The 24,677-nt window shown below is 56.1% G+C and overlaps 3 protein-coding genes across 7 annotated transcripts; 1 reads left to right on the top strand and 2 right to left on the bottom strand.

Annotated features, from left to right (window-relative positions):
- Positions 1 to 1,616: 1,616 nt before the first annotated feature.
- Positions 1,617 to 7,245, bottom strand: LOC105480529 (aminoacylase 1). The gene is made up of 15 exons (XM_011739545.2): positions 7,110 to 7,245; positions 6,613 to 6,724; positions 5,514 to 5,578; positions 5,320 to 5,424; positions 4,839 to 4,933; positions 4,454 to 4,530; positions 4,280 to 4,369; positions 4,123 to 4,179; positions 3,721 to 3,794; positions 3,586 to 3,635; positions 3,329 to 3,473; positions 3,158 to 3,226; positions 2,178 to 2,257; positions 1,965 to 2,025; positions 1,617 to 1,881 (listed from the first exon to the last, which is right to left on the bottom strand). The coding sequence occupies exons 2-15, from the start codon at positions 6,704 to 6,706 to the stop codon at positions 1,717 to 1,719; spliced, it is 1,227 nt and encodes a 408-aa protein (XP_011737847.1). The 5' UTR covers positions 6,707 to 6,724; positions 7,110 to 7,245; the 3' UTR covers positions 1,617 to 1,716.
- Positions 7,246 to 10,415: 3,170 nt separating this feature from the next.
- On the bottom strand, positions 10,416 to 16,585 carry LOC105480527 (abhydrolase domain containing 14A). Of its 4 annotated transcripts, XM_011739541.3 has the most exons (6): positions 16,432 to 16,554; positions 13,967 to 14,129; positions 13,563 to 13,774; positions 13,273 to 13,388; positions 10,987 to 11,222; positions 10,416 to 10,779 (listed from the first exon to the last, which is right to left on the bottom strand). In XM_011739541.3, the coding sequence occupies exons 3-6, from the start codon at positions 13,754 to 13,756 to the stop codon at positions 10,597 to 10,599; spliced, it is 729 nt and encodes a 242-aa protein (XP_011737843.1). In that variant the 5' UTR covers positions 13,757 to 13,774; positions 13,967 to 14,129; positions 16,432 to 16,554; the 3' UTR covers positions 10,416 to 10,596. The 4 variants fall into 4 exon arrangements, with proteins under 4 accessions (XP_011737843.1, XP_011737844.1, XP_011737840.1 ...); XM_011739542.2 differs by lacking the exon at positions 13,967 to 14,129 and having other exon boundaries at positions 11,137 to 11,222; positions 16,432 to 16,585; XM_011739538.2 differs by lacking the exon at positions 13,967 to 14,129 and having other exon boundaries at positions 16,432 to 16,584.
- Positions 16,586 to 16,694: 109 nt separating this feature from the next.
- Positions 16,695 to 23,115, top strand: LOC105480528 (abhydrolase domain containing 14B). Of its 2 annotated transcripts, none has more exons than XM_011739543.2 (4): positions 16,695 to 17,677; positions 19,934 to 20,172; positions 21,456 to 21,697; positions 22,030 to 23,115. In XM_011739543.2, the coding sequence occupies exons 1-4, from the start codon at positions 17,511 to 17,513 to the stop codon at positions 22,207 to 22,209; spliced, it is 828 nt and encodes a 275-aa protein (XP_011737845.1). In that variant the 5' UTR covers positions 16,695 to 17,510; the 3' UTR covers positions 22,210 to 23,115. The 2 variants fall into 2 exon arrangements, with proteins under 2 accessions (XP_011737845.1, XP_011737846.1); XM_011739544.2 differs by having other exon boundaries at positions 17,591 to 17,677; positions 19,740 to 20,172.
- The last annotated feature ends 1,562 nt before the right edge of the window (positions 23,116 to 24,677 follow it).

Genomic DNA, 24,677 nt, shown 5'->3' with positions numbered 1-24,677 from the left:
ATGCTAGTGGAACATGTTTCTTTATTCTTTTGAGAGAGTCTTGCTCTGTCGTCCAGGCTGGAATGCAGTGGCGTGGTCTCGGCTCACTGCAACCTCCATCCCCTGGGTTCAGACCATTCTCTAGAATCAGCCTCCTGACTATAGGCACATGCCACCACACCTGGCTAATTTTTTTGTATTTTCGGTAGACATGGGGTTTTGCCATGTTGCCCATGCTGGGTCTTGAACTCCTGAGCTCAGGCAGTCCGCCCGCCTCAGCCTCCCAAAGTGTTAGGATTACAGGCATGAGCCACTGCCCCTGGCTAGTGAAACCTGTTTCTGCATTGCTAGTGGGACCTGGCATCCATCACAAGACTTCTGTACGGGTTCAATGTAAAGTAAGCCAGTCTAGGCCGGGTACGGTGGCTCACGCCTATAAACGCAGCACTTTGGGAGGCCGAGGCGGGCAGATCCCCTGAGGACAAGAGATCGAAAACATCCTGCTCAACTTGGTGAAACCCTGTCTCTACTAAAAATAAAAAAATTAGCCAGGCGTGGTGGCGTGGACATGTAGTCCCAGCTACTTGGGAGGCTGAGGCAGGAGAATCCCTTGAACCCGGGAGGCAGATGTGAAACCCCATCTCTACTAAAAATACAAAAAGTAAGCTGGGTGTGGTGGCGGGGGCCTTAGTCCCAGCTACTTAGGAGGCTGAGGCAGAATGGCGTGAACCCAGGAGATGGAGCTTGCAGTGAGCCGAGGTCGCGCCACTGCACTCCAGCCTGGGCGACAGAGCAAGACTCCGCCTCAAAAAAAAAAACAACTGTCTAAGTCCTGGCTCCTTGTCAACTGTGAGCAGGAGTCATTGTTATTTCTATTAGTACTAAGCCTGCAGTCTGCAGCCAGGCTCTGGACTTCTCTTCTGGCTACAACTAGAATCAAAAAATCCAACCACCCCAACCCACCCATCTCCCCTGCCCCATGCTCAAGGAAGTCAGAACAGGATAGAGCAGATCTCGCTAGATCAGGCTCTGCTCTTGGGGCCATAGTTTACTAGTTTACTCGTGGTAAAGCCTGGGGTCCTAGCAAGGCTGACATGGAAACCCACTTCCTAGGCCTATGTACACACAGACCCAGGGTGCTGAGGCCCCTAAGATGAACGGACCTAGTTTACCAGGGCCCCCGCCCCTCTGTGGCCCCTGCTGCCAATACAACGGTGTACAGGTTTTGACAAGAGGCAGCAGTCACCGTTGGCCCTCTGCCTGCCCCTCATCTGGCAGGGGCCCAGCTGGTACTATTCTGGTCCTGTCTTAGGATCCCAGATGTACACCCAGGAAGATAGGAGTGGTTCCTGAGGTCCTTAGTATCCCCCTTCGATGGGAATGGAATCCCTGACAGGTCAGAACTAAGTATGGTGGCCACTGAAATAGGAACTGGCCCTTTCTTGCTAGGCACAGACATGGCTGGATGGTACTGAATGGGTGTGCTGTATCAAGGCGCACGGAGCAGTGTGGGGTAGTGGGGAAGTGCTCACAGCCAGGCTCAGTTTCCTCATCTGTGAAATGGAGATGGTAACATGTCCCCAAGGAAAGGAAAATTCTTGCTCCACGAGTGCCTTGCTGTTAGTAATTCAGAGACAGCCCTGTCCATAGACTTTATTATTTGGAAGGGGGAAGAGGAGGTCCTTGGCACTGGTTGTGATGGAAGCCCCAGGGGCAAAGGTTGAGGAGTTCCAGGGCTCAGCTCTCACTGGGCAGGGCAGGCACACTGGCAAGGGCAGGCAGCAGGCGTGTATATATGTCCACCCCACGGAGGAACACAGCCTCATGCAGCCGTTCATCGTGGTCGTGCAGTAGCACAGGTGTGCGGTTCAAGGGTGAGAAGCCTAGAGCTGGGACCCCCACCTGCAGAGGCGAGGAGAAGCCATTAAGGGAAAGGCAGCCTCAGGCCCAGTCCACTGCCCAGGCACTCCATGCAAGTGGCTCACCGCACGGATAAAGCGGCTGTCAGTGGCAGCAGGCATGATCTCAGGCTCCAGAGAGAGGTTCCTATAGGAGAAAGAGCCTGATGAATGGCGAGGGAGAAAGGGAAGAATTGAAGGGGCAAGGGAAGGTGGGAGAGAGGCAGGAGAAGGGAGGGGGCAGCAGGAAGGAGAGGAGCAGGGGGCTGGGCTGTGAGGAGAGCTGGCCAGTGTGCTCACATGTCCTTGCAGACCCGGCTAAAAGCTGCCCACCAGGGGTTTGAGTCATCAGTAGGTGTCACTTGGGGGTGCATCCACTTCTGAGGGATGGGAAGGATGGCAGGATCAGGACATGGGCCTGGGCATGTTGCCCTATTTCCCATAGAGTGGGCTGTGCCTGGCACAGAACACCTCCCCACCCCCACTCCTTCACCTACCCAGACATCTGGGTGGCCAGTCCGGCCACAGATCCTCTTTCAGCCCCTCAAATGTCCTAGGTCTGGGATGTTCCCACCCTCCATCTACTTACCTCCTGGGCCATCCTTCAGATCCTACCCCAAGTGCCCCTTCCTCAGGATGGCTCCCCTAGACCTCAGACTAGTTGGATACTCCAGTTAGAAGTTTTCAGAGTGCAAGGGGCCACGCTTTTCTGTACCACATGTATTATATAAAAGTACGGCTGCGCACAGTGGCTCATGCCTGTAATCCCAGTACTTTGCGAGGCCAAGGTGGGTGGACCACTGGAGGCCAGGAGTTCGAGACAACCCTGGCCAACACGGTGAAACCCTGTCTCTACTAAAAATGCAAAAATTAGCTGGGTGTGGTGGCAGGTGCCTGTAATCCCAGCTACTCTGGAGGCTGAGGCACGAGAATTGCTTGAACCCAGGAGGCGGAGGTGAGCCCAGATTGTGCCACTGCACTGCAGCCTGGGTGACGGAGTGAGACTCTCTCAGAAAAACAGTAGTATCATATAAATGTTTGATTTATGTTTCCCTGTTTCACCATACAGGGGCATGAACTGTGCCTAATTTTATTCCCCACAGCATTCCCCAGCACCCACAGTAGCATCTACAAACTAATGCTTGTTGGAATAAAATGTGTCTATCATAGATAAAGAAATGCCCAGACATATGCAGACACACCAAGCACACACTCCACTGTTGCACACTTGGGTCTCCCCCAGCTCCCACACTCTCCCATCACATGTCCCAAGTCCATACCTGAGCAAACTCTAAGGTGACCCCCTCGCCAGCTGCCTGGCACCAGCTCTGCAGCTGCTCCTCAAAAGCCTAAGAGAAGGAAGATGAGCTGATCCCTCAGGCTTTCCAGAGGCCTCTAGGACAAGACTGAGGACCCAGGATCCTTCCTCCAAACCCAGGTGGAGGTGGCACCTTGAAGTCCACATCCGGTGCCACACGGAAGTCAAAGCTGGCGCTCATGGTGGCAGGTACCACGTTATAGGCCACGCCACCCTCTAGCTTAGTCAGGTTCACGGACGTCACAGCCCCCTCTTTCAGGTGGGGGTTTGACTGCAGCCTGTGGTGTGGGGACAGGGAAGCAGCAGCAACAGATAAAAGAGGTGGCTCAGACTCTATCCTCTGTGGTACCGCCTCCCAGAGCCACCCCACCGCTTCCCAGACTGCCTCACCTCTGCCATTCCTTCTCCCGGAATGCCAGGATGGAGCTCACAACCTTGTGCTACGAGAATATGAGGTTAAATGGGACAGTGGTCTCAGGATAGAGCCTCCTGAACTCCCAGACTCCCTCCCAGGGTGCCACGTACCAGCTTCTCTGCTGCTGTGTCCTCGATGAAGAGCGAGCCATGGCCTGGCCTCCCAGTGCTGGTGACCCGCACCCCTGGGGAGGTGTAGGGGGAAGGGAGTGTCTTCAGCATGAGGGGCTGGAGAAACAATCCGCCCTGGGGTAGACCCAGGTCTCCCCCTCATTCCAGGCTCCTCTGGCAGGGTCCTGTCCCCTCTCAGGGCCCATAGCGTAGAGCTTGTTTCTGCCCAGTCAGGGCTTGCCCTCAGGGAAGCTCAGATAGGAAAGAGCTGGGAGGCAGAGGCTCTGGGTTCGAGGCCTTCTCAGGCCTCAACTTTTGCTGTGCAACCCTTCATAGGACCGTGCCCTTTCTGGCCTAGCCTCCCACCTGTAGAGTGAGCCCTCCCTCCAAGCTCATACTTACACCAGGGACTCCGCTCACTATAAAAGACAGTGAAGGCATCAGTGGGGTTGGCTATGCCTGAGGAGGGAAAGGGGGTTCAGAGGGTGGAGCAGCCCAGTCCCCACTAGCAGCCTCCTACTCCCTGCCTGGCTGCTCATCAGCTTGCCAACCTGCTCACCCTCATCCAGGGCAAATCCTGCCCTCAGGGCGTGGAACTCAGGCCGCTGCACGAACAGCTCCATGCCTTGGTGACCCCCAACCTCCTCATCTGTAAAAGCAGCAGGGCCATGAGATGAGGAGGCTGCCCCACCCCCACCCTCCCCTTTCCCAGAGGTATCTGAACCACTCCTACCAGGCACAAAGGTCATGTGGATGGTTCTGGGGAACCGGTGGCCTTCCACCTTCAGCCTCCTCACAGCCTCCAGGTACCTGAGGGGGCATAAGCCAGGTGCTGGGGGAGCCACCAGATGCTCAGGCTGGCCCGGCAGGCAGGGCCAGCAGGCTGGAGTCCTGTGCCCTGGACTTTACCCTGCCACACCCTGATAGGGACTCCAGAAAGTCCATGCTCCTCTCTGGGCTGCATCTCCCTATCGATGCAATGGTCATGGAAGTAATTCCTGTCCAAGGGGTCAAGGTGTCCCTTGGCCTTAAGTTTCTCCAATCACCCCTCCAGGTCCTGGGTCAATCCACTAGACCAGTGGGGACATTGTGGAGGAGTGGGAATGGAGGACACTCACTGGATGCTGACGCACTTCATGTCTTGGGCACCCCTGGCATAGATGTAGCCCTCAGAATCCTTGAAGGCCTCAAAGGGGTCGTGACTCCAATGTTCCTGGGGGCAGGGATGGGAAGAGGGGCCCAAACCTTCAATTTAGCCATTAATCCACTCTGGTCAACAGTGGCCCTTCCCTAGGAGCCCACCATAGGGTTGGAGTGACAGGTGGAGTGGTGGGGGAGGAAAGACGGGGGCTGAAGAAGGCAGCTGATTGCCATCCCCCATCACTGTCTCCTGCTTCCCACCCCCTAGTCCCTACCCCACTCTGGCCCAGATCTTGTTGCTGGACGAAGGCTGCTTGAGTGGTGTAATGTCATAAGGATGTTGAAAGTCAGTGCCAGGACTGGGACCAGGACCATGCGCTCCCTGAGGCTGGATCCTGGGATCTGCATCATGTCTGTCCCCAAGGTCTGCAATGCCCACCGCCCCAGCCCCTTACATACCTTGAAGACAGGCACCACATCCGTGTGGGAGTTGAGCAAGATGGAGGAGAGTGCAGGGTTGGTGCCTGGCCAGGTCAACACGGTCACCACATAGCCAGGTGCCACCTGGAGATGGTCAGGAGGGGAGGTGGTCTGAGCAGGGTGAGGAAGTGCCCAGGCCCACCTCCCTTCCCTGCTTAGGGCCCCAGGCTCACCTCCACTTTCTGACAGCCCAGGCCCAGCTGGCGGGCTCTCCCCTCAAAGAAGGCCACAGCAGCTCCTGGAGGCACAGAGTGTCTGGGGCTGCTTCTGCCTACTCACAGCTTCCCACCAGCCCAGGCAGCCCGGAGAAGGGAGCACACCCAGAAATGGGCTGCTGCCTCCCCAACACACTCCATATCCCTCAGAGACACTTGCATTTCCATCCCCAAGAAAGAAGATATTTTTGGCTATTCAGTGACCCTTTCTGGAAGGCCAGGGGGCGTCCAGCGTTGGAGGAAGGTGTTATCTTCCTTAAATATGGGAAACTATGGCACAGTGACATGAAGAGATTCACCCACCATGTCTCAGCTGATTAATCACAAAGGAGGAATTTGGGCCCACGTTCAGAATTCCCAGTCACCAAGTTTTTTTTTTTTTCTTTCTTCCTTTTTTTTTGGGGGGGGGACAAGGTCTCACTCTGTCACCAAGGCTGGAGTGAAGCGGTGCGATCTCGGCTCCACTGCAACCTCGACTTCCCAGGTTCAAGTGATCCTCCCCCTCAACCTCCGGAGTAGCTGGGACTACAGGTGTGCCACCGTTCCTGACTAATTTTTGTATTTTTCTGTAGAGACAGTCTTGCCATTTGCCCAAGCCAGTCTTGAACTCCTGGGCCCAAGCAATCTGCCAGCCTCAACCTCCTGAAGTGCTGGGATAAAAGGCAGGAGCCACCTCCCAGGCCCTAACCACCAAGCTTGATTCCCTAAGGGCTGTGGCCTTTGTCCAGCCTCAGTGGGCTTCTGGAGGGCTTCTCCTTCCCCTGTGGCTGCCTGAGGATTCCCCCACCACTCCTGCCCTGGGGAGTGAGGTGAAGCTTTTCTTTAACCAGCTGCCATGAGTAACCTTGGGCAGCAGCAGAGCGTCTGGGGAAAGGATTCCTCCATAACCTGGAGGGGCTGCCTCAGTCTATTTACTTGGGCAATGACTGGAGGGGTTGGGGAGCCATTTGGACAGCAGAGGGGGGCTCAGCTGGGTGACAGGTGTTGGAGGCTGGTTTAGAGCACAGTCTCCGTCCGTTAGGCCCCGTCACAGGCTCTGGAACCACCGTCTTCTCACCATAGTCAGGCTTGGGCTGGACGGTGCGGATGCGCAGGTACTGGCGGAAGAGCGTCACTGATGGATGCTCCTCCTCGGGACTCTTGCTGGTCATGGCGCTGCGCGTGGTGAGCTGGGGGCAAAGTGAATGGCTAACTACCCCTCCCAGCCCCTGGACCCGGTTCGCTCCTGCACACAGCCCGTCCCTACGGCGGCTCCCGGATTTCCCACAGGGGTAGGATTTCCCATTAAGGAGCACCCACTCTGTTTCAACTCTGGGCTGTCTGCTTCCAGCACATTTCCTTATTTAATCCCCCAAAAGAGCCCCATGAAGTTTGGGCTCAGAATGCCCACTTTACAGAGGAGAAAGCCGAGACGCTCAGAGAGGTTCGAGGACAGCTCAGAGTAGCCCAGCGAGGTTTGAACCAAGACTTGTACTCCCCCATCCCTCAAAAAACAACAACAGGAAAAAACCCAACGCCTCCCAATTGCCCGGCTTCCAAGCCACGGGGCCCCACCTCACTCTCCTGTCGCTGAGTTCACGCTCGCCTCCCAGCGCCCGCCCCTGACTGTGGCCTGGACTTAGGGTACAGCGAGGTCGCCTGCGAGGTCGCAGGCTCAGGACCGCCCCCGTCCGCCCACCACGTGCCCCGGGCCGGATGTCGGGGCGGAGACCAAAGACCGCCAGTGAGGGCCGTCCCAGCGCTTGCGGCCGCGTCGGCGCGGAAGTCCCCGCCCGCCTCTGGTTCGGGCCTCAGCGGGATTACTGGAGGCTTAGATCAGGATCCCGCCCCCGGGCAGCGGCCGCCGCAGCCAGCGCCGCCCCGTGAGCTGCGAGCTCCTGGCTGGCCCCGCCTTGACAGGCCCGCCCCGCCCCACACCACAGGCCTGCCACTCCTGCCCCCGGAGCTCAGGACGGTCCCGTCCCTTAAGGACGCCTCCTCCTTCAGCCCCCGGATAGGGCGGGAGGAAAAGGGTCCGCCCCGAGGCTCTGAAGATGCAGGGCTGCAAAGCCCTAGGTCTGCGCCCCTGCGCTCCTCGGCAACAGCTCCCCTGTGCAGGACCCTGTGCAGGCCTCGGCCCCTCTGGGAGGTCCTCCTAGCGCCTCAGCTCCACTTGTACTGAAAGTTATTGGTCATTATCTGTCTGCCCACACTGTGAGCTCCACTTCCTGCGAGGTTCTGCCCCTGGCCATGCCGACCCCGGACACTGTGCCAGAAATGGGAATAAACGCATGGACAAGAGCACGTGTGATGGTGTGAGCGTGCCACTGCGTGTGCAGTCTATCAGTGGGTATGACTGTGTATGGGACAGTGTGAGATGGTGGGTCGGTGTGACGATGTCACTGTGAGTGGATGCAGTTGTGACCCTGGATGACAGTGTGAGGAAACTGGCTCTTCTGCAGCCACGGGAGCGGGAGGCTAAACAGGCACAGGTGTACCACTGACCCCCTGCAGGCCACAGCTGCAGTTGCCCACTTGTGCACCAGCTGCCCTTTGTACTCCCAGCCAGGTCTGCCCTCTGCTCCAGGGGCTGAGTCAGCTTGGGGAAGAGTGAGGGACAAAGACTTAAATCTCTAGGCCAAGGAGGCACGCTGCGGGGAGGGGTTCTGTCCCACCTTTCCTGAGGTTTAAGTCTTGGCTGCTCTCATATAACATGAGGGCAAATGGACTTTAACTCATAACAATGTTGGCTAATTCTTTATTTAGTTATTTTTTTGATACAGTCTCACTCTGTCATGTGGGCAACTAGATTTTAACTCATAACAATGCTGGCTAATTATTTACCTATTTATTCATGCGGGCAAATAGACTTTAACTCATAACAATGCTGGCTAATTATTTAGCTATTTATTTTTTTTGAGATGGAGTCTCACTCTGTTGCCCAGGCTGGAGTGCAATGACTCGTTCTTGGGTCACTGCAAACTGCGCCTCCTGGGTTCAAGTGATTCTCCTGCCTCAGCCTCCAGAGTAGCTGGGACTACAGGTGGGTGCCACCACGCTGGGCTAATTTTTGTATTTTTAGTAGAGACAGGGTTTGTCATGTTGGCCAGGGTGGTCTTGAACTCCCGACCTCAGGTGATCTACCTGCCTCGGCCTCCCAAGGTGTTCGGATTACAGATGGGAGCCACTGTGCCCAGCCAATGCTGGCTAATTTTTTTTTTTTTTTTTTTTTTTTTTCTGAGATGGAGCCTCACTCTGCCGGCCAGGCTGGAGCGCAATGGTGAGATCTTGGCTCACTGCAAGCTCCAACTCCAGAGTTGACGCCATTCTCCTGGCTTAGCCTCCCGAGTAGCTGGGACTACTGTCACTCACCACTATGCACTATGCCTGGCTAATTTTTGCATTTTTAGTAGAGACGGGTTTTCACCGTGTGAGCCTTAGCCAGGATGGTCTCGATCTCCTGACCTCGTGATCCACCCACCTCAGCCTCCCAAAGTGCTGCGATTACAGGCGTGAGCCACTGCACCAGGCCCAATGCTAGCTAATTTTTTTTTTTTTTTTTTTTTTGAGAGAGTCTCGCTCTGTTGCCCAGGTGGAGAGCAGTGGCATGATCTCCGCTCACTGCAAGCTCCGCCTTCCAGGTTCACACCATTCTCCTGCCTCAGCCTCCGGAGTAGCTGGGACTACAGGCACCTGCCACCACGCCCGGCTAATGTTTTGTATTTTTTTTTAGTAGAGACAGGAATTCACCATGTTGGTCAGGATGGTCTGGATCTCTTGACCTTGTGATCTGCCCACCTCGGCCTCCCAAAGTTCTGGGATTACAGGCATGAGCCACTGTGCCCAGCCAATGCTGGCTCTTTTTTTTTTTTTTTTGAGATGGAGTCTCACTCTGTCGCCCAGGCTGGAGTGTGGTGGCGCAATCTCGGCTCACTGCAAGGTCCGCCTTCCGGGTTCACATCATTCTCCTGCCTCAGCCTCCGGAGCAGCTGGGACTACAGGCACCGGCCACCACGCCTGGCTAATTTTTTGTATTTTTTAGTAGAGACGGGGTTTCACTGTGTTAGCCAGGATGGTCTTGATCTCATGACCTCGTGATCCGCCAGCCTCAGCCTCCCAAAGTGCTGGGATTACAGGTGTGAGCCACCATGCCCGGCAATGCTGGCTTTTTTTTTTTTTTTTTTTTTTTTTTTGAGACAGAGTCTCACTCTGTTGCCCAGGCTGGAGTGCAGTGGCCGGATCTCAGCTCACTGCAAGCTCCGCCTCCCGGGTTTATGGCATTCTCCTGCCTCAGCCTCCCGAGTAGCTGGGACTACAGGCGCCCGCCACCTTGCCCGGCTAGTTTTTTGTATTTTTTAGTAGAGACGGGGTTTCACCATGTTAGCCAGGATGGTCTCGATCTCCTGACCTTGTGATTCGCCAGCCTCGGCCTCCCAAAGTGCTGGGATTACAGGTGTGAGTCACGACGTCCGGCAATGCTGGCTAATTCTTAAATCGCATTCCCCACACCCTCTAGGTTCCTGACTCCCTCAGCTTGGCTGTCCAGACCCTGGATTTCCCACCAATCCCAGTGGTCATGCAGCAGCAGTAATTCACCCCGCCTCCCACCAGCAATTCCCCAGCCTTATGTGGCTGAGTACTCAGTTATCCAGACTCATTCAGTCCTGTAACCACCCTCCAACCTAGGCGTTGCCATCATACTTGTTTTACAGATGAGGAAACTCAGGCACACAGTGGTGAGGCCAGGCACTTAGGAAGTGGCGCACTCTTAGCCTTCCCAGACTGCTGGAGCATCCCCTCCAGCTCCCAGGCCCAAAGTAGTCCCAGACTTGCCTCCCACTCCCGTCTCTCCCACAGCACACCAGGAAATGGAACCTGTCACTTCCCAGGCAGGACAAATATGCTTTTTTATTGTGTCTGTGAGATGAAATGAGAAGTCCTGGCTGGGTCTGACCCTCTGGCCTCTGGCCTCCAATCCCAGAGGTTGTCTCCCTGGTCAGGGGAGGGTGGTAGTCCAGACTGTCCAAGCTCAGGCCAGGTCGGGACCTGGGAGTGGGTTAGTTCAAGGTAGATGGTCAAGGAAGGCAAGCAGGACAAGGTGGAAGTCTTGCGGCTTGTGGAGGTAGCAGGCATGGCCCGCGTTTCGTAGCTTCACCACAGAGTGGTTGGGCAGGTGGCGGAGCTGCTGCAGTGACTCTCGAGCCAGGATGTGGTCCAGCTCTCCATACAGGATAAGGGTTGGAGTCTGCAGGGCAAGGCAGGGGGCTGTGATCTTGGGGCCTGATGAGTTTCTGACCCCCAAGCCACTTCCTAGGAAGCCTTCCCCAACACCATCCAACTCTTCCTTCCAAGATCAGGGATAAGGCCATGTCCTGCCAAGTAAGACTTGAGTCTTGAACCCCCCCAAGCCAGAGACAGGGCGCCAGGACCTTTGAGATCCTTCTCCCAGTACCTTCACAGCCCAGAATTGTTCCTGGGTGTAGTTCTGGGTGGAGGTGGGTGCAATGGGCACGAATCCATGTAGCTGGTGGTGGCCTCGCATCAGGAAGGGCAGGGCATAGTGGCCACTCAGCGAGGGGCTCACCAACACGGCATTCTGTACCTCCAGGTCCTGCAGCGCCCGCTCCAGCAATGCTGCCCGCCCTGCCTCTGTGCTTGCCTCCTTTGAAGGTGCCGAGTTCCCAAAACCTAGGAACAGCAGCAGGTACCAGCTGAGGGGCAATGGGAAGGAGCACAAGACTTCCTGCCCACCACAGTGGGGGAAAAAGTTGGGGACCAGTGGCACTGGCGCACACTACCTAAAACTGCCCAGAAGCTATTTTTTGGCAACGTAATATGCCTGTTAGAAAAGCATATCTTGGCCAGGTGTGGTGGCTCACCCCTGTAATCCCAGCTCTTTGGGAGGCTGAGGCAGGCGGATCCCCTGAGGTCAGGAGTTCAAGACCAGCCTGGAGAACATGGAGAAACTGTCTCTACTAAAAAAAAAAAAAACACAAAAATTAGCTGGGCATGGTGGCAGGCGCCTGAAATCCCAGCTTCTTGGGAGGCTGAGGCAGGAGGATTGCTGGAGCCCAGCAGGTGGAGGTTGCGGTAAGCCAAGATGGTGCCACTGCACTACAGCCTGGGTGACAGAGTGAGACTCTGTCTCAGGAAAAAAAAAAAAAAAAAAAAGGAAAAAGAAAAGCATATCTTTCATTCATCTAATATTAGCAAAATGAAAAAGACTGAAATAACACCCAGTGTTGGGGGAGACATGGGGAAATGCGCACTTTCATACATGACAGATGAGAAGATAAATCCATACAGTGTTTTTGGAGGATGAGGTAGTAGTTATCTAAATTTAAAAGTGCATGTCCTGGTGGCTGGGCGCGGTGGCTCATGCCTGTAATCCCAGCATTTTAGGAGGCCAAGGCGGGTGGATCATAAGGTCAGGAGTTTGAGACCAGCCTGATCAACATGGTGAAACCCTGTCTCTACTAAAAACACAAAAATTAGCTGGGCGTGGTGGTGCGCGCCTGTAATTCCAACTACTCGGGAAGCTGAGGTAGGAGAATCACTTGAACCCAGGAGGTGGAGGTTGCAGTGAGCCGAGTACGAGCCACTGCACTCCAGCCAGGGAGACAGAGCGAGACTCCATCTAAAACAAACAAACAAACAAAGAAACAAACCATGTCCTTTGGCCCATCAATTGTCCTCAGTAGCTACCCTAGAGAAATTATTGCTTACATATTCAAAGAAGCATGTCCAAGGATGCTTTAGCTACTACATTGCTTGAGCATTCCGCCAGTAGAGGAATGGCTGGATAAAGCCTGTCCATCCCTTCTATGGGACATACTGCAGGGTTAACAACAGAGAGGGAGGTTTGCAGGGACCGGCATGATCTTTGAGACATGATGTAGGGAGAGAAAACCAAGCTGCAGATGGATGTGCTAAGCAGGCAGGACACCAGTCATGTTTACAGACCTTACCAGACAATTCTCTATATTATCTGCATCTTTATGTGTGGGAATACCCAGAAGAGGGTGTGGCATCCCCTAAACTTCTTAGAGAGGGAGAGAAATGCGGCACCGGTCTCCGAGTGCTTCGCTATTTTTTAGTTTTTTTTTTATCCTCTATGATTCGATGACATTTTAAAATTTTTTTAATGACAAAAATGATAGCATAAATCATTTGTGTACTTAAAAACACAAAACCTATATAGTTTGTCATAAAAAGTACACTGCTTGGCGGGCACAGTGGCTCACACCTGTAATCCCAGCACTTTGGGAGGCTGAGGTGGGCAGATCACCTGAGGTCGGGAGTTCAAGACCAGCCTGGCCAGCATGGTGAAACCCTATCTCCACTAAAAATAGAAAAATTAGCCGGGTGTGGTGGCAGGCACCTGTAATCCCAGCTACTTCGGAAGCTAAGGCAGGAGAATCGCTTGAACCCAGGAGGCGGAGGTTGCAGTGAGCTGAGATTGCACCATTATACTATAGCCTGGGTGAAAAAGCGAGACTCTGTCTCAAAAAATATATATAAATAAAATTAAAAAAGAAAGTACACTGCTTGTGAAGAGTTTTTATTTGCTTCGTGACCTAGAATTCACACTAGTTTTCATGGTAGAAAATGAAAACACAGACTTTTTCATGGTGCCTCCTCACGTTGTGACCTGCCACTGCTTGTCCATACACTAGGGTCCAGTTGCCCCCCAGCCACACCTTAGGGCTTCCCTAGACAAAGGGTTGGGGGTGCTCACCTGGAAGGTCAAGGGCCACGGCCCGGTAGCCCCTCTGTGACAGTAGCTGCAGTGTGCCCAGCTGCTCCCACGTGTGAGAGTTAAAGGCCTTTCCATGAAGCAGCACCACCTCCACCCTGCAGGCACATGGGAATGTATATCCTGGGGACCTGGTGTAGCCCGCCTTTCTTTATTCCTAGGCTTCTCCCATTGCCCTCCCAGGCCCTGAGCACTCTGAGTATAATGGAGGTCCCACACAGGGACTCCCCTTGGGCCTAGTCCCTCCACTAGACCCTTGGGGCAGCACCTACCTGTGGGCCGGGTTGAGTGGGAGCACCTCGCGGTAAAAGATGGGGGAGTTGCCAGGAGTAAGACCAGCCAGGACAGTGACATTGGGGTCTCCCCAGAACCAGGAATTCTGCTCTGGGGGGCCTGGCAGCCCCACATACAGTAGGAAAATGAGCAGCAGACCCAGGCCCAGCAGGGCTACCTGGGACCGGCTCATGGAGGTCTGTACCACAGTCTGGAGGAGGAGAGGAGAGGGAAAAGAGGCTGGGAGTGAGCCCCTACAAGGACCCCTGGATCCCATCCCAAAAACCCACCCAGAGTCCCCAGCAGAGGAAGAGCTCTAGCCCTTGCCCTTTCCCTTGCTATGGGCAAAGTTCTGGGGGTTCATGCTCAACTACTCCACATGCCAGGGCAAATGCTCAGATACCTCAGTGTGAGGAGGTGCATCTGAGGTGTCCTCTGGCACACAGCATGCTCAGTGACCGCCACCATCATGGGATCAACTGAAACCACTTCCGTTCATCAAGCGCTTATGACAGCAGGCCCTGAGTGTGGCACTTTACATACAACGTTCTTTTCCACCAAGAACGCTGGGGAGCAGATGTGATTACAGTTCTCTTACAGGTGAGGAAATGGAGGCTCAGAGAGGTACATTCTCTTGCCCAAAGTGCCAAGTAGCAAGTGGGGGAATTGGGGTTTGAACCTAGGAATGGGCTTCTAACTACCAGGCCACACTTGGTTTGCCAAGGAGGAACCCGTGGAGCTGGGAGGTGATGGATGAACTGGAGCCTTGCAGGTGGAAAAAGTGGTGAGGGCCATCAAAGGAGAAAGACTGCGTGCAAAGGGACCTCCCACTTAAGGGCATGTTTGGAAATGGTTCTTTTAATCTCGCTGCATTTAATACTGCTAAAATCAGAATGCGTTTTACAATCACATTATAACTAACGGTCTAACCCAGCTGTTATGAAGAGGCTCACAGTGAATGTCTGTAATAGAGGAAAATGCTGAGGAGTGAGGGGCTGCAGGGCCAGGGAGGAGCATGGTACACCCAGAAATGAAAAACACAGCGTAGAGGTTGGAGAGATGAATGCTACTCCCCAACCCATACACAGACAGCTTCTGGCCAAATGACCTGCTTCGTGGACTCCTCCAGTCTGGGGTCTTTGCCACCCCAGAGGACAGCCCTTAGGACCCAGGACTCAAATTGGGCAGGCCTTTGAGACTGCCACTTCCTGGCCTTGTGTCTTCAGTTTGTCAGTAAAATCGGATAACCTCGTGGCTGCCCTCCTAAGCTTCCTGTGAGATTTAGATAATACCATGGACTGGATCAGGGCTGTTCCTGCCATTTCTTGGGCCTAGGATGAGCACGCCTGCTTCATTCCCGGAGTCCAGCAAACACATCTTTATGTATTTATTTTTATGTTTCTGAGACAGAGTCTTGCTCTGTCGCCCAGGCTAGAGTGCAGTGGCACAATCTTGGCTCACTGCAACCTCCGTCTCCCGGGTTCAAGCGATTCTCCTGCCTCAGCCTCCCGAATAGCTGGGATTACAGGCGCTCGCCACCGCGCCTGGCTAAGTTTTCTATTTTTTAGTAGAGACAGGGTTTCACCATGTTGTTCAGGCTGTTCTCGAACTCCTGACCTCGTGATCCACCCGCCTCGGCCTCCCAGAGTGCTGAGATTACAGGCGTGAGCCACCGCGCCCGGCCAGCACACCTTTGTTGAGTGCCAATTGGGCATCTGCCCGAGCTAGGAGCCGGGGGCCCGTCTTGGGTCCTATTCATCCCTCTGGGATGTTTTAGGGATGTTTCCTGAGCCTGCATCCCCAGGCTTCCGGGGTTTGTGGGCCACAGCAGCAGCCTTTCTGCTGTTTCTGGAAAACCAGGACCTAGTGGAGGAAGACCGCATTCCTCTTTTCTTCGAGACCACGAACAACCTCAGACGCACGTCTCTAACAGGGCGTTAGCCCAGGTACCCACCCGGCGCGAGGGACCTTTCCTTGTAGTCCATTCGGGGCGACCCCGCGCCTCTCCAACTAGGGAAGGGCGGGGCTTAGGATGTTGCCTTGGCAACCCAAGGTGCTACGCAGTACTAGGCAATTGTAGCGGACCTGCAGCCGGCCGCCTGGGGGGATATGCGAGGGGCAGGGTAAACTGTGCCCGCGTTAGGTCATTGGAATATGCGTTGACAGTAATACACAGGTGCACACAAGCACAAATACGAATCTTGCCCCCACACGCTTTTCTTTTGCACAAGCTATTCCCTGCATGTACATGCAGCCTCCTTGCACACACACTGGCCCGTGTGGGATCAATCCCTTCCATTTAGTAATGGTATCCTCTAAATCACGCACGCAGTCAGGCATCAGGAAGCCAGAGAGACTAATGGAGGTGCACGCTTTCAAAACCACAGGCTGATCCTCAGAAATACTCAAGCATGGTCATACACACAACAGTAAAACTACACACTCACACAAGAAAGGCACATGCATAGGAAAGCAGACACACACACAAACCCTCAGAAATGCACACACGCAGACAGGTAGACACATACCCTTAAAATCACACGCACACAGAAATACACTGGGAAGACATACGCCGACGCAAGCAGGCAGACATCAACGAACACACTCCCCCCACCAATATAAGCGCGCAGAAACACACTGACGGACACCACGCAGACACACGAGCGTACACATACACCCAGACCCCCAAGAACACACGCAGATCCTGCGCGCACACACAACACGCACGCACACACAACACGCGCGCACACGCACACTCGCGGCCCCAGCATCTGCTTCTTCCGCGGGACTCTGCCCCGGAGCAAGGGGCGGGGTAAAGATGGCCCGCCCCCGGGCCACCGGCCGGCCTCCGTACCCGGGGAGACTCACCGGGCCGAACGGGATGAGCGGGCGGGCCCCGCCCAGGCGGAACCAGCAGCCGCACAGCGCCCCGACCATGGCTACCTCCGCAGCTCCGCGGGCCGCTCCGGCTCTAGAAGGCCAGGACCGCGGCCACCGAGGCGCGCCTGCGCACTCCGCAGCCGCGGGCCTGCAGCCCAGTTACCGAGTCGTCTGCGCGAAGGGGGTGCTGGGGGCAGAGCCCAAATGCTCACTGGCCCGCCCCCTGCCCAGATTTTCGGAATTGTTTTTGGCTTGAAGGATGGCAGAGAGCCATGTGGCTTCTTCCCAATGGAACATCTCCACTCTGGCTCTGTTCTCTGGCCTGTATAATGGAGTTAAGGATAAAACCCACAGCACAGGGTTGTTCTAGGTTCTTAAGGACGGGTCAAGCCTCAGAACAGTGTCCGGAGCAGAGGCCTCATTGTGTAAATGTCAGATATTGTTATGCAGCAGCTCCAGGTCTTGGCCCAGCCACTTTCCTGACTCCTACCCACTCCACCCCAACCCCTCCCCGACGCACACCCACGATCAGAGCCTGGACCGGCCCTGGGCTCCTTCACATCTACTCATGGCGCCTGCCCTGGTTGGTGATGTGTTACCAACGTCTGGCCTGTCCCAGGCCCAAGGCTCCGCGTGGCAACCAGGCCCAGCACTGGGAGGCTGTGCAGAGCGTGGCGTTTACTCTTTATTGCTACTCTGCAGAGGTTGGCAACGTATGACCCGCTCTACAGGAAGGAAACAGGTTCGGAGGCATTGGGAAAACGATCAAGGCCACTTGGCTGGACACTGGCGGAGCCTCGCACTCAAACCTGTCCGGCCTCAACTCTGTGCCAGGCCAACAACTTGCCCTGGGCAGTTCTGGCTGGAGATAAGGGGGATGGGGAGCCGGAAGAGAGCAGCAAGGATGCGATCCCGAAGGAACTTTCCTCCTCAGACTGCTCCATGTCCATGTGGGGCAGGTCGCTGAGGAGTTCGAAACCGTGCTCAGCACCGCGTTTGGGGCATGTGGGACCAAGTGGCTTGGGGAAACTGACGCAGCTGTGAGAAGAACGAGTTGAGCGGAGCCTATGGACCCTGCGAGCTTGTGGCCACAAGAGGGCGCCCCGGAGCACGGCCCAGTCCCCGCCCCCGCTGGATGGGGACCGGCCTCTTCCCCCACCATTCCTCCGCCGGCTCCAATTCACCGCCAGTACGCGTCTGCTTCCCGTCTGCGCGAGTCCACACAGCTCCCCAGGTACCCGCCCTGCGCTTGTGACCCTTTCTTCTCTCCAGTCAAAACCCAACCCCACCTACCCCAAGTCTTCGTTTTTCGGATCCCTGGGTCCCCTCCTTGGGGGTTGCCACCATTCCCTCCCCGTGCTCCCTCCCACACCTAGCGAGCCAGAACCGTGGTCCGTGGAAGCAACCTGACCGCGAGGTCAACGCGTTGGGCCCCAGGTGGCAGCGCGTTGAGCACCCCGCGTCCCCGGCGGGTCGCCTTTCTCACTGGGCGCTTCGGTTTCCGCCTCTAGAAAATGGGCTTTCTGGTGTGGAGGTGCGCGCCTGTGGTTCCAACTACTGGGGGTGAATGCCGGGACAATCACTTGAGCCCAGGAAGGTCAAGGCTGCAGTGAGCCATGATTGCGCCACTGCGCTCCAACGTGGGCGACAGAGCGAGACAACTTCTCTTAAAAAAAAAAAAAGAAGAAGAAGAAAATGGGCTTTTAGTCCCGGCGCGGTGGCTCACGCCTGTAATGCCAGCACTTTGGGAGGCCAAGATGGGCGAATCACTTGAGGTCAGGAGTTCCAGACCAGCCCGGCCAACATGACGAAACCCCGTTTCTACCAAAAAATACAAAAATTAGGCCGGGTGCGGTGGCTCACGCCTGTAATCCCAGCACTTTGGGAGGCCGAGGCAGGCGGATCACGAGGTCAGGAGATCGAGACCATCCTGGCTAACACGGTGAAACCCCGTCTCTACTAAAAGAATACAAAGAAGTAGCCGGGCGTGGTGGCAGGCGCCTGTAGTCCCAGCTAGGCTGGAGGCTGAGGCTGAACCCAGGAGGCGGGGCTTGCAGTGAGCGGAGATGCGCCACGGGCACTCCAGCCTGGGCGACAGAGCGATACTCCATCTCAAAAAAAAAAAAAAAAAAAAAAAAAAAGGCCGGGCATGGCGATGCGCACCTGTAAACCCAGCTACTCGGGAGGCTGAGGCAGGAGAATTGCTTGAATCCGGGAGGTGGAGGTTGCAGTGAGCCGAGATCATGCCACTGCACTCCAGCCTGGGCAACAAGAGTGAAACTCCATCGCAAAAAAATAAAAATAAATAAATAAATAAAATAAAATGGGCTTTTTACCCCAGTTTGGGCTCCCTCTGGCCTGCATTGCCAACTCATGATCTGTAACTTAATTGAGCACTGAGTCCTTACTACATGCTAGGCATAGTACATGCATGGCCTTATTTAATCCTATCAACCACCTATGAGCTAGTACTACTGAATTATCCCCATTTATAGAAAAGGATAATAACGATGAGAATAAGAACAGCAATCGTAATGGAGCCCTACCACATGCTGAGTTTTTACAGCAGGCACCCCCACTGATAATTTTTCTGTTTTTTTTTTTCTTGAGATGGAGTTTCGCTGTTGTTGCCCAGTCTGGAGTGCAATGGCATGTTCTCGGCTCACTGCACCTCCACCTCCTGGGTTCAAGCAATTCTACTGCCTCAGCCTCCCTAGTAGCTGGGAGTACAGGCATGCACCACCACAGCTGGCTAATTTTGTATTTTTAGTAGAGATGGGGTTTCTTTCTCCACATTCATCAGGCTGGTCTCGAACTCCCAACCTCAGATGATCTGCCCACCTCGGACTCCCAAAGTGCTGGGATTACAGGCGTGTGCCACCACACTGGCCTAATGGCAGTGACATGTGACCATCAGCTGGCTCTTTTTGTTTTTTGTTTTGAGACCAAATCTCACTCTGTTGCCCAGGCTGGAGCAGAGTGGTGCGATCTTGGCTCACTGCAACCTCTGCCTCCCGGGTTCAAGCGATTCTCCTGCCTTGGCCTCCTGAGTAGCTGGGACCACAGGCACGCGCCACCACACCTGGCTAATTTTTTATTTTTATTTTTTTTAGTAGGGATGGGGTTCCACCATGTTGGCCAGGGTGCTCTCAAACTCCTGACCTCAGGTGATCCACCCGCCTTGGCCTCCCAAAGTGCTGGGATTACAGGCGTGAGCCACTGTTCCTGGCCGATAATTTTTCTTAAACTTTTAATTCTTAATTATTGAGGTTGGCTTTATTGTTCCCATATTTCAGATCAAGAAGCTGAGGCCCAAGGTTACACACTAAAGTGAATGGCAGAGGCAGAAATAACACCTATGTCCTCCTGACCCCAAAGCATGTTCCTAAAGTTCTGGAAGCCAACTGGAGGCTTCCTTGTTGCTCCTGTGGGACCACCACCCTGAGCAGGGTGTTCTGTGGCCCCTCATCATTGTGGCTTTTGACCACAGGCCCTTCACCAGCACAGCAGCGGCAGGCATGGCGGCAAGCGTGGAGCAGCACGAGGGCACCATCCAGGTGCAGGGCCAGACCCTCTTCTTCCGAGAGGCCCGGCCCAGCAGTGGGCAAGCTCACTTCTCTGTACTGCTACTGCATGGTATTCGCTTCTCCTCCGAGACCTGGCAGAACCTAGGTACACTGCACAGGCTGGCCCAGGCTGGCTACCAGGCTGTGGCCATTGACCTGCCAGGTACTTAAGGGGCAGGCTTCTGGGCAGGGGTTGGGGAGTTCTCATCAGGGACAGGGACAGGTTCCTATAACATGTAGCCCCTCCCCACTCTAGAGGTGGGGGCGGTGGGATCTGGAGGACCCGGCCAGGCTGGGCCCTGAACTTGACAGCATTTGGTCAAGCACACTGCAAGGGCCTCTGAGCAGTCTTGATCCAGATGTGGTCCTCATCGCCCAGCTGCTCCTCACTGTTACCTGGGCAGTGTCTCAGTGTCTCTGAGCCGCTGTTTCCTCATCTGCAGTGGGAGATAACCACACTCATGTTTGGGGCTGGCTCTAATGAGAATGGAATGAGATAATCCGTGTGAGTATGTGGCTAGTATGTGACACAGAGTAATTGGTGCTCAGCCAATTGGAAGTAAAGTATTTTGATTGAGTCATAACCATAGGCTTTTGGAAGCCCTAAGGAGTGAGATCTGAGTCTTCTGGAGCCTTGGGGGACAAGGCAGGGCCTGGTGGGTGGCCAGGCCCCCAGTTGTGATCCCACATGCAAAGCCCTGAGCTAGGTTCTAGGGAGGTGGGATCAGTGCCCAGACTGCCTGTGATAACCCAGACGGCTGGGTCCCAATCCTTGGTGCCAGGTGTGAAAGGAGCAGCATGGCTGGTCCCACCCCCTCAGGCCAGGGATGGTATGGTTTCATGGCTCAAGGGCAAGCCTCCAGCCCAGGCAGGATTGGTTCCAATGGTGGGTTGGCTTGAGCTTCAGGGTGAAGGTCTGGAGCTAATCTTGTTGGTGAAGCCTGAGTGACCGGAGGAGGAGCTGCAGAATCTGCCCCTCAGCTGCTGTCCTTCAGGAGCCTCTCCTGTCCCAATCCAAGGCCAGGTGCCTTTCACGCAGTTAATTTTCACAACAATCTTAAATGGCAGATACTTTTGTTATCCCCCTTTAACAGACAGGGAAACTGAGCAGCTGAGAGAAGGCTGAGGGGGACCTACCCAAGGTCACATAGATAATAAATGCAGAATTGGGTTCTGGACCCAGACTTGTTGGGCTTCAGAGTCTGATTCTCTCCAGGACACTTACTGCTGGGGAGACAGGCACAGACATGGAGAGAAGTGCCTCATGCTTGGCACAGATAGGATAGAGTGAGGCTACTGTAGGAATAAACGTGGGCACACTGGGTGTTATAGGAACCTGGCCACAGAGAAACTGACCTAGGAGGGCTTCCTGGAGAGAGCAACCATCTCCCTTGTTTTGCCATTCACTGCCCTTGTCTTATCTCTTCCACACCTGAATCCCTGCAGGTCTGGGGCACTCCAAGGAAGCAGCAGCCCCTGCGCCTATTGGGGAGCTGGCCCCTGGCAGCTTCCTGGCGGCTGTGGTGGATGCCTTGGAGCTGGGCCCCCCGGTTGTGATCAGTCCATCACTGAGTGGCATGTACTCCCTGCCCTTCCTCACGGCCCCTGGCTCCCAGCTACGCGGCTATGTGCCAGTGGCCCCCATCTGCACTGACAAAATCAATGCTGCCAACTATGCCAGTGTGAAGGTACCCTTGTGTGGGAAGCTGAGGTGTCCCTGCCAGGAGCAAGGAAGGGTGCATCCCTGGACCTTCCTTATCTGGGGGCTGGGTAACCAAGGGGTGTCTTCTGGGAGGAACTGACCACCCAACTCCACCATTTTGGTTTACTCAGCAGACTACTGTCCCAAGCCCTGTGCGAAACTGTGTTCTGGGGCAGATACCAATATGTGCCCCCACCCACTGGGACAGCTTGTCTCTCTCCCTTATATGGGGTGGTCCCAGGGAGAGACTGAAGTGGTGGGGAGGGCTGGGGATGCTATGGCAGGTCCCTGTTGACTCTGCCCCATCCTTCCTCTCAGACTCCGGCTCTGATTGTATATGGAGACCAGGACCCCATGGGTCAGTCCAGCTTTGAGCACCTGAAGCAGCTGCCCAACCACCGGGTGCTGATCATGAAGGGGGCGGGGCACCCCTGTTACCTGGACAAACCAGAGGAGTGGCATACAGGGCTGCTGGACTTCCTGCAGGGGCTCCAGTGAAGCCCAGCATTGCTGCAGGGGATGGGCTGCCTGCCTGCCGAGCTCTCTCTGGCGCGCTCTCTCTTCTCTCACGGGCTCTGCCTCATGCACATGCAACAGGTGCGTCTGTCTGGGTTCTTGTCTTTTGTGGTCTGTTTGTCTTTTCTGCCTCTTTCTCTTGCAGTGATAGGCTGAGGGGGTAAAATCAAGAGAAAAAACCCTCAGGAATCAAGGAACATAATCCGGTGGAGGGTAATCCATTACATGAGCTTCTCCTGTTCTTCCACTTTCCTGCCTGGCTTTCACTCCTTCCTCTGCTCTGCCCAGCCTTTCCCTCCCACCCCCTCCTCCTTCTGCAAATGCCCTGAAGGCCAGCCCTTCCCCCAACACCCACTTCCCCACCCCGTTAGGCCCCAGATACTTACATGCCCACATGCACGCTTACATGTTTAGAGCCATCCTTGTTCCCAAATATGACCCTTCGCTTGAGAGCAACTGCATAGGTACATGTAACTCTGGACTGGCAAGCACATTGTCATGTACAGCTTTGCATATACACACATGCATACATGATCCTTCACACAAGCACTTGCACACGTGGACTCCTAACCATGCTAACCTCACTGGCTGGGAAGGTGGGGACCCCATGGGGCCAGCCCTTGCAGGAGGCCCTTTTGCAAGGCTTAGGGTGTGGCCAGCCCTGAAAGCTACTTTGGACACAGGTTTCAGCGGGCCCCAGCTCAGAAGTGACCCCCAGAAAGGGAGGGCCACCGCTTTGCCCCCCTGCTTTTACCCTTCCTTCTGGGTGCTCTATACCTCCCGAGGTTACCAGGCCTGAAGCATCTCAGCCAAGCTTGTTTCCTGCTCTGAGGCTTTGGGGGGTGGGAGCCAGAGTGGAGGTCGGTGAAATAAAGTGATGCAATTAGACCCCACCGGCTGCTGCTTCTAAAGAGCGCCGCCCCTCCCCCACCCCTGGGACCAACACTGTGGGCCCCTCCCCCACCCCGGCGGGACCAGATGGTCCCCCTGCCCTTTGTCCACCAGGCCAGATGGAGAGGAAGGGAGATTGGATTCCCCTCCCCACCCACACATACCCAGGTGCCAAGAGACTCAGCTGTGGGGGGAGGTGGAGGTCAGTGGGACCAGGCTGAGCCGATTATGGAGGAGAGGGGGAGGAATAGTTGCTCCCCCGAGGCCGGGGGGTGCCCAGGGGACTTGAGAACAGTTCAGCTTCTCCCCCACTAGTATCTTTTCTCCAGTAAAAGACTCAACGGAGCCCGTTCCTTGCTACCCTAGCCCCAAAAGGAATTCCGGGGGTAGATTTGGGGTTATCACAGGACCGGGGGCACAGGGCCACACAGCTCTCAGGCCCCTCCTCCAGCCTGCCCTGCGCGGACGAGGGCCGGGCGGTGCAACTGTGGGTGGCTGAGGGGAGCGGGTCTTGGTGGGCGCGAGCCCGAGCGGAGGATGGCGCGCAGCGAGCAGAGCTAGGAACTAGGCGGGGCGCGGGGTCCCAGCCGGAGCTCGGAGGGCCCCGGGCCGGGAGCGAGGCGGAGCCGGGGCTGGCGGGGCCGAGGCGGGGATGGGGGTGCAGGGGGCTCGGCAGAGGCGCCGGGCGGGCGGCCCGGGCCGGAAGGACTGGCCTGGCGGGAGCGGAGGGGGCTCGGAGCCCGGGGCGGCGCGGGGAAGGCCAAGGCTGGGGACCGCGCTTCAGGCCGGATGGCCCTACCCCCAACCCGCGGGACCCTGGGAGCGGCAGGGGAAGGGTCGCCCGAGCCCTCCTGGAAGCGGCCGCCGCTCGGGGCGCACCGCGGCGCGCGGGGCGGGGCGGGTGGCTGCGGCACTGGGGCGGCTGGGGCGGGCCCGCCGCTCTGTAATCGGATCCGGGGAGGGGGGCGGGGAGGGGCCGGGCCGGGCGGGCCGGGGGGTGGGGGGGGGGGGCGCGGAGCCGGGCTCCGGGCCGGCCGGGCTCCGCGCCTGTCAAACCCCTCATTGTTCGCAGCTGATGTCACTCGCAGTTGTGAGCGGCCGCCTCTCCCGGGGACAATGTGGGACTGAGCGGCCCAGCCGCCGTGCCGCCGCCGCCGCCGCCGCAGGACAGCCCCAGCGAGGTAGGGCGCGGGCCGGGCGGGGCACGGCGGGCCGCGAAGTTTGGGGGTTCGCTCGGGGGCAGGGAGCCCGCGCCTGGATCCCTCGGTTGGGGTCCCGGGTTTGTGAGACTGCGAGGAACACGTTCCCTGTCCCACACGGCTGAGGCCTGCACAGGTGGGGGGCGCTGGTCTGCCAGAGGCGCTGTCGGCACCAGGGAGGGGCTTCCTGGACCTTAGATCCCAGATTTGAGGCCCCCATCCCACTCGCTGTTTCTGTCCTTTGGGCCTGCTCCTCTCTCTGCCTCCTGCCCTGGGTTCTGGTTCTGCTCCATCTCTGCCCTCATCTGCCACTCCCCTGTAGCTCCTGGCTGGGCACACACCCCTTCCCATCCTCTGCAG

This window comes from Macaca nemestrina, chromosome 2 (assembly GCF_043159975.1).
Source record: "Macaca nemestrina isolate mMacNem1 chromosome 2, mMacNem.hap1, whole genome shotgun sequence".
In the NCBI taxonomy this organism is placed as follows: domain Eukaryota; kingdom Metazoa; phylum Chordata; class Mammalia; order Primates; family Cercopithecidae; genus Macaca; species Macaca nemestrina.
Note: the sequence above shows the minus strand (reverse complement) of the source record. Positions and strands in the feature narration are given on the sequence as shown.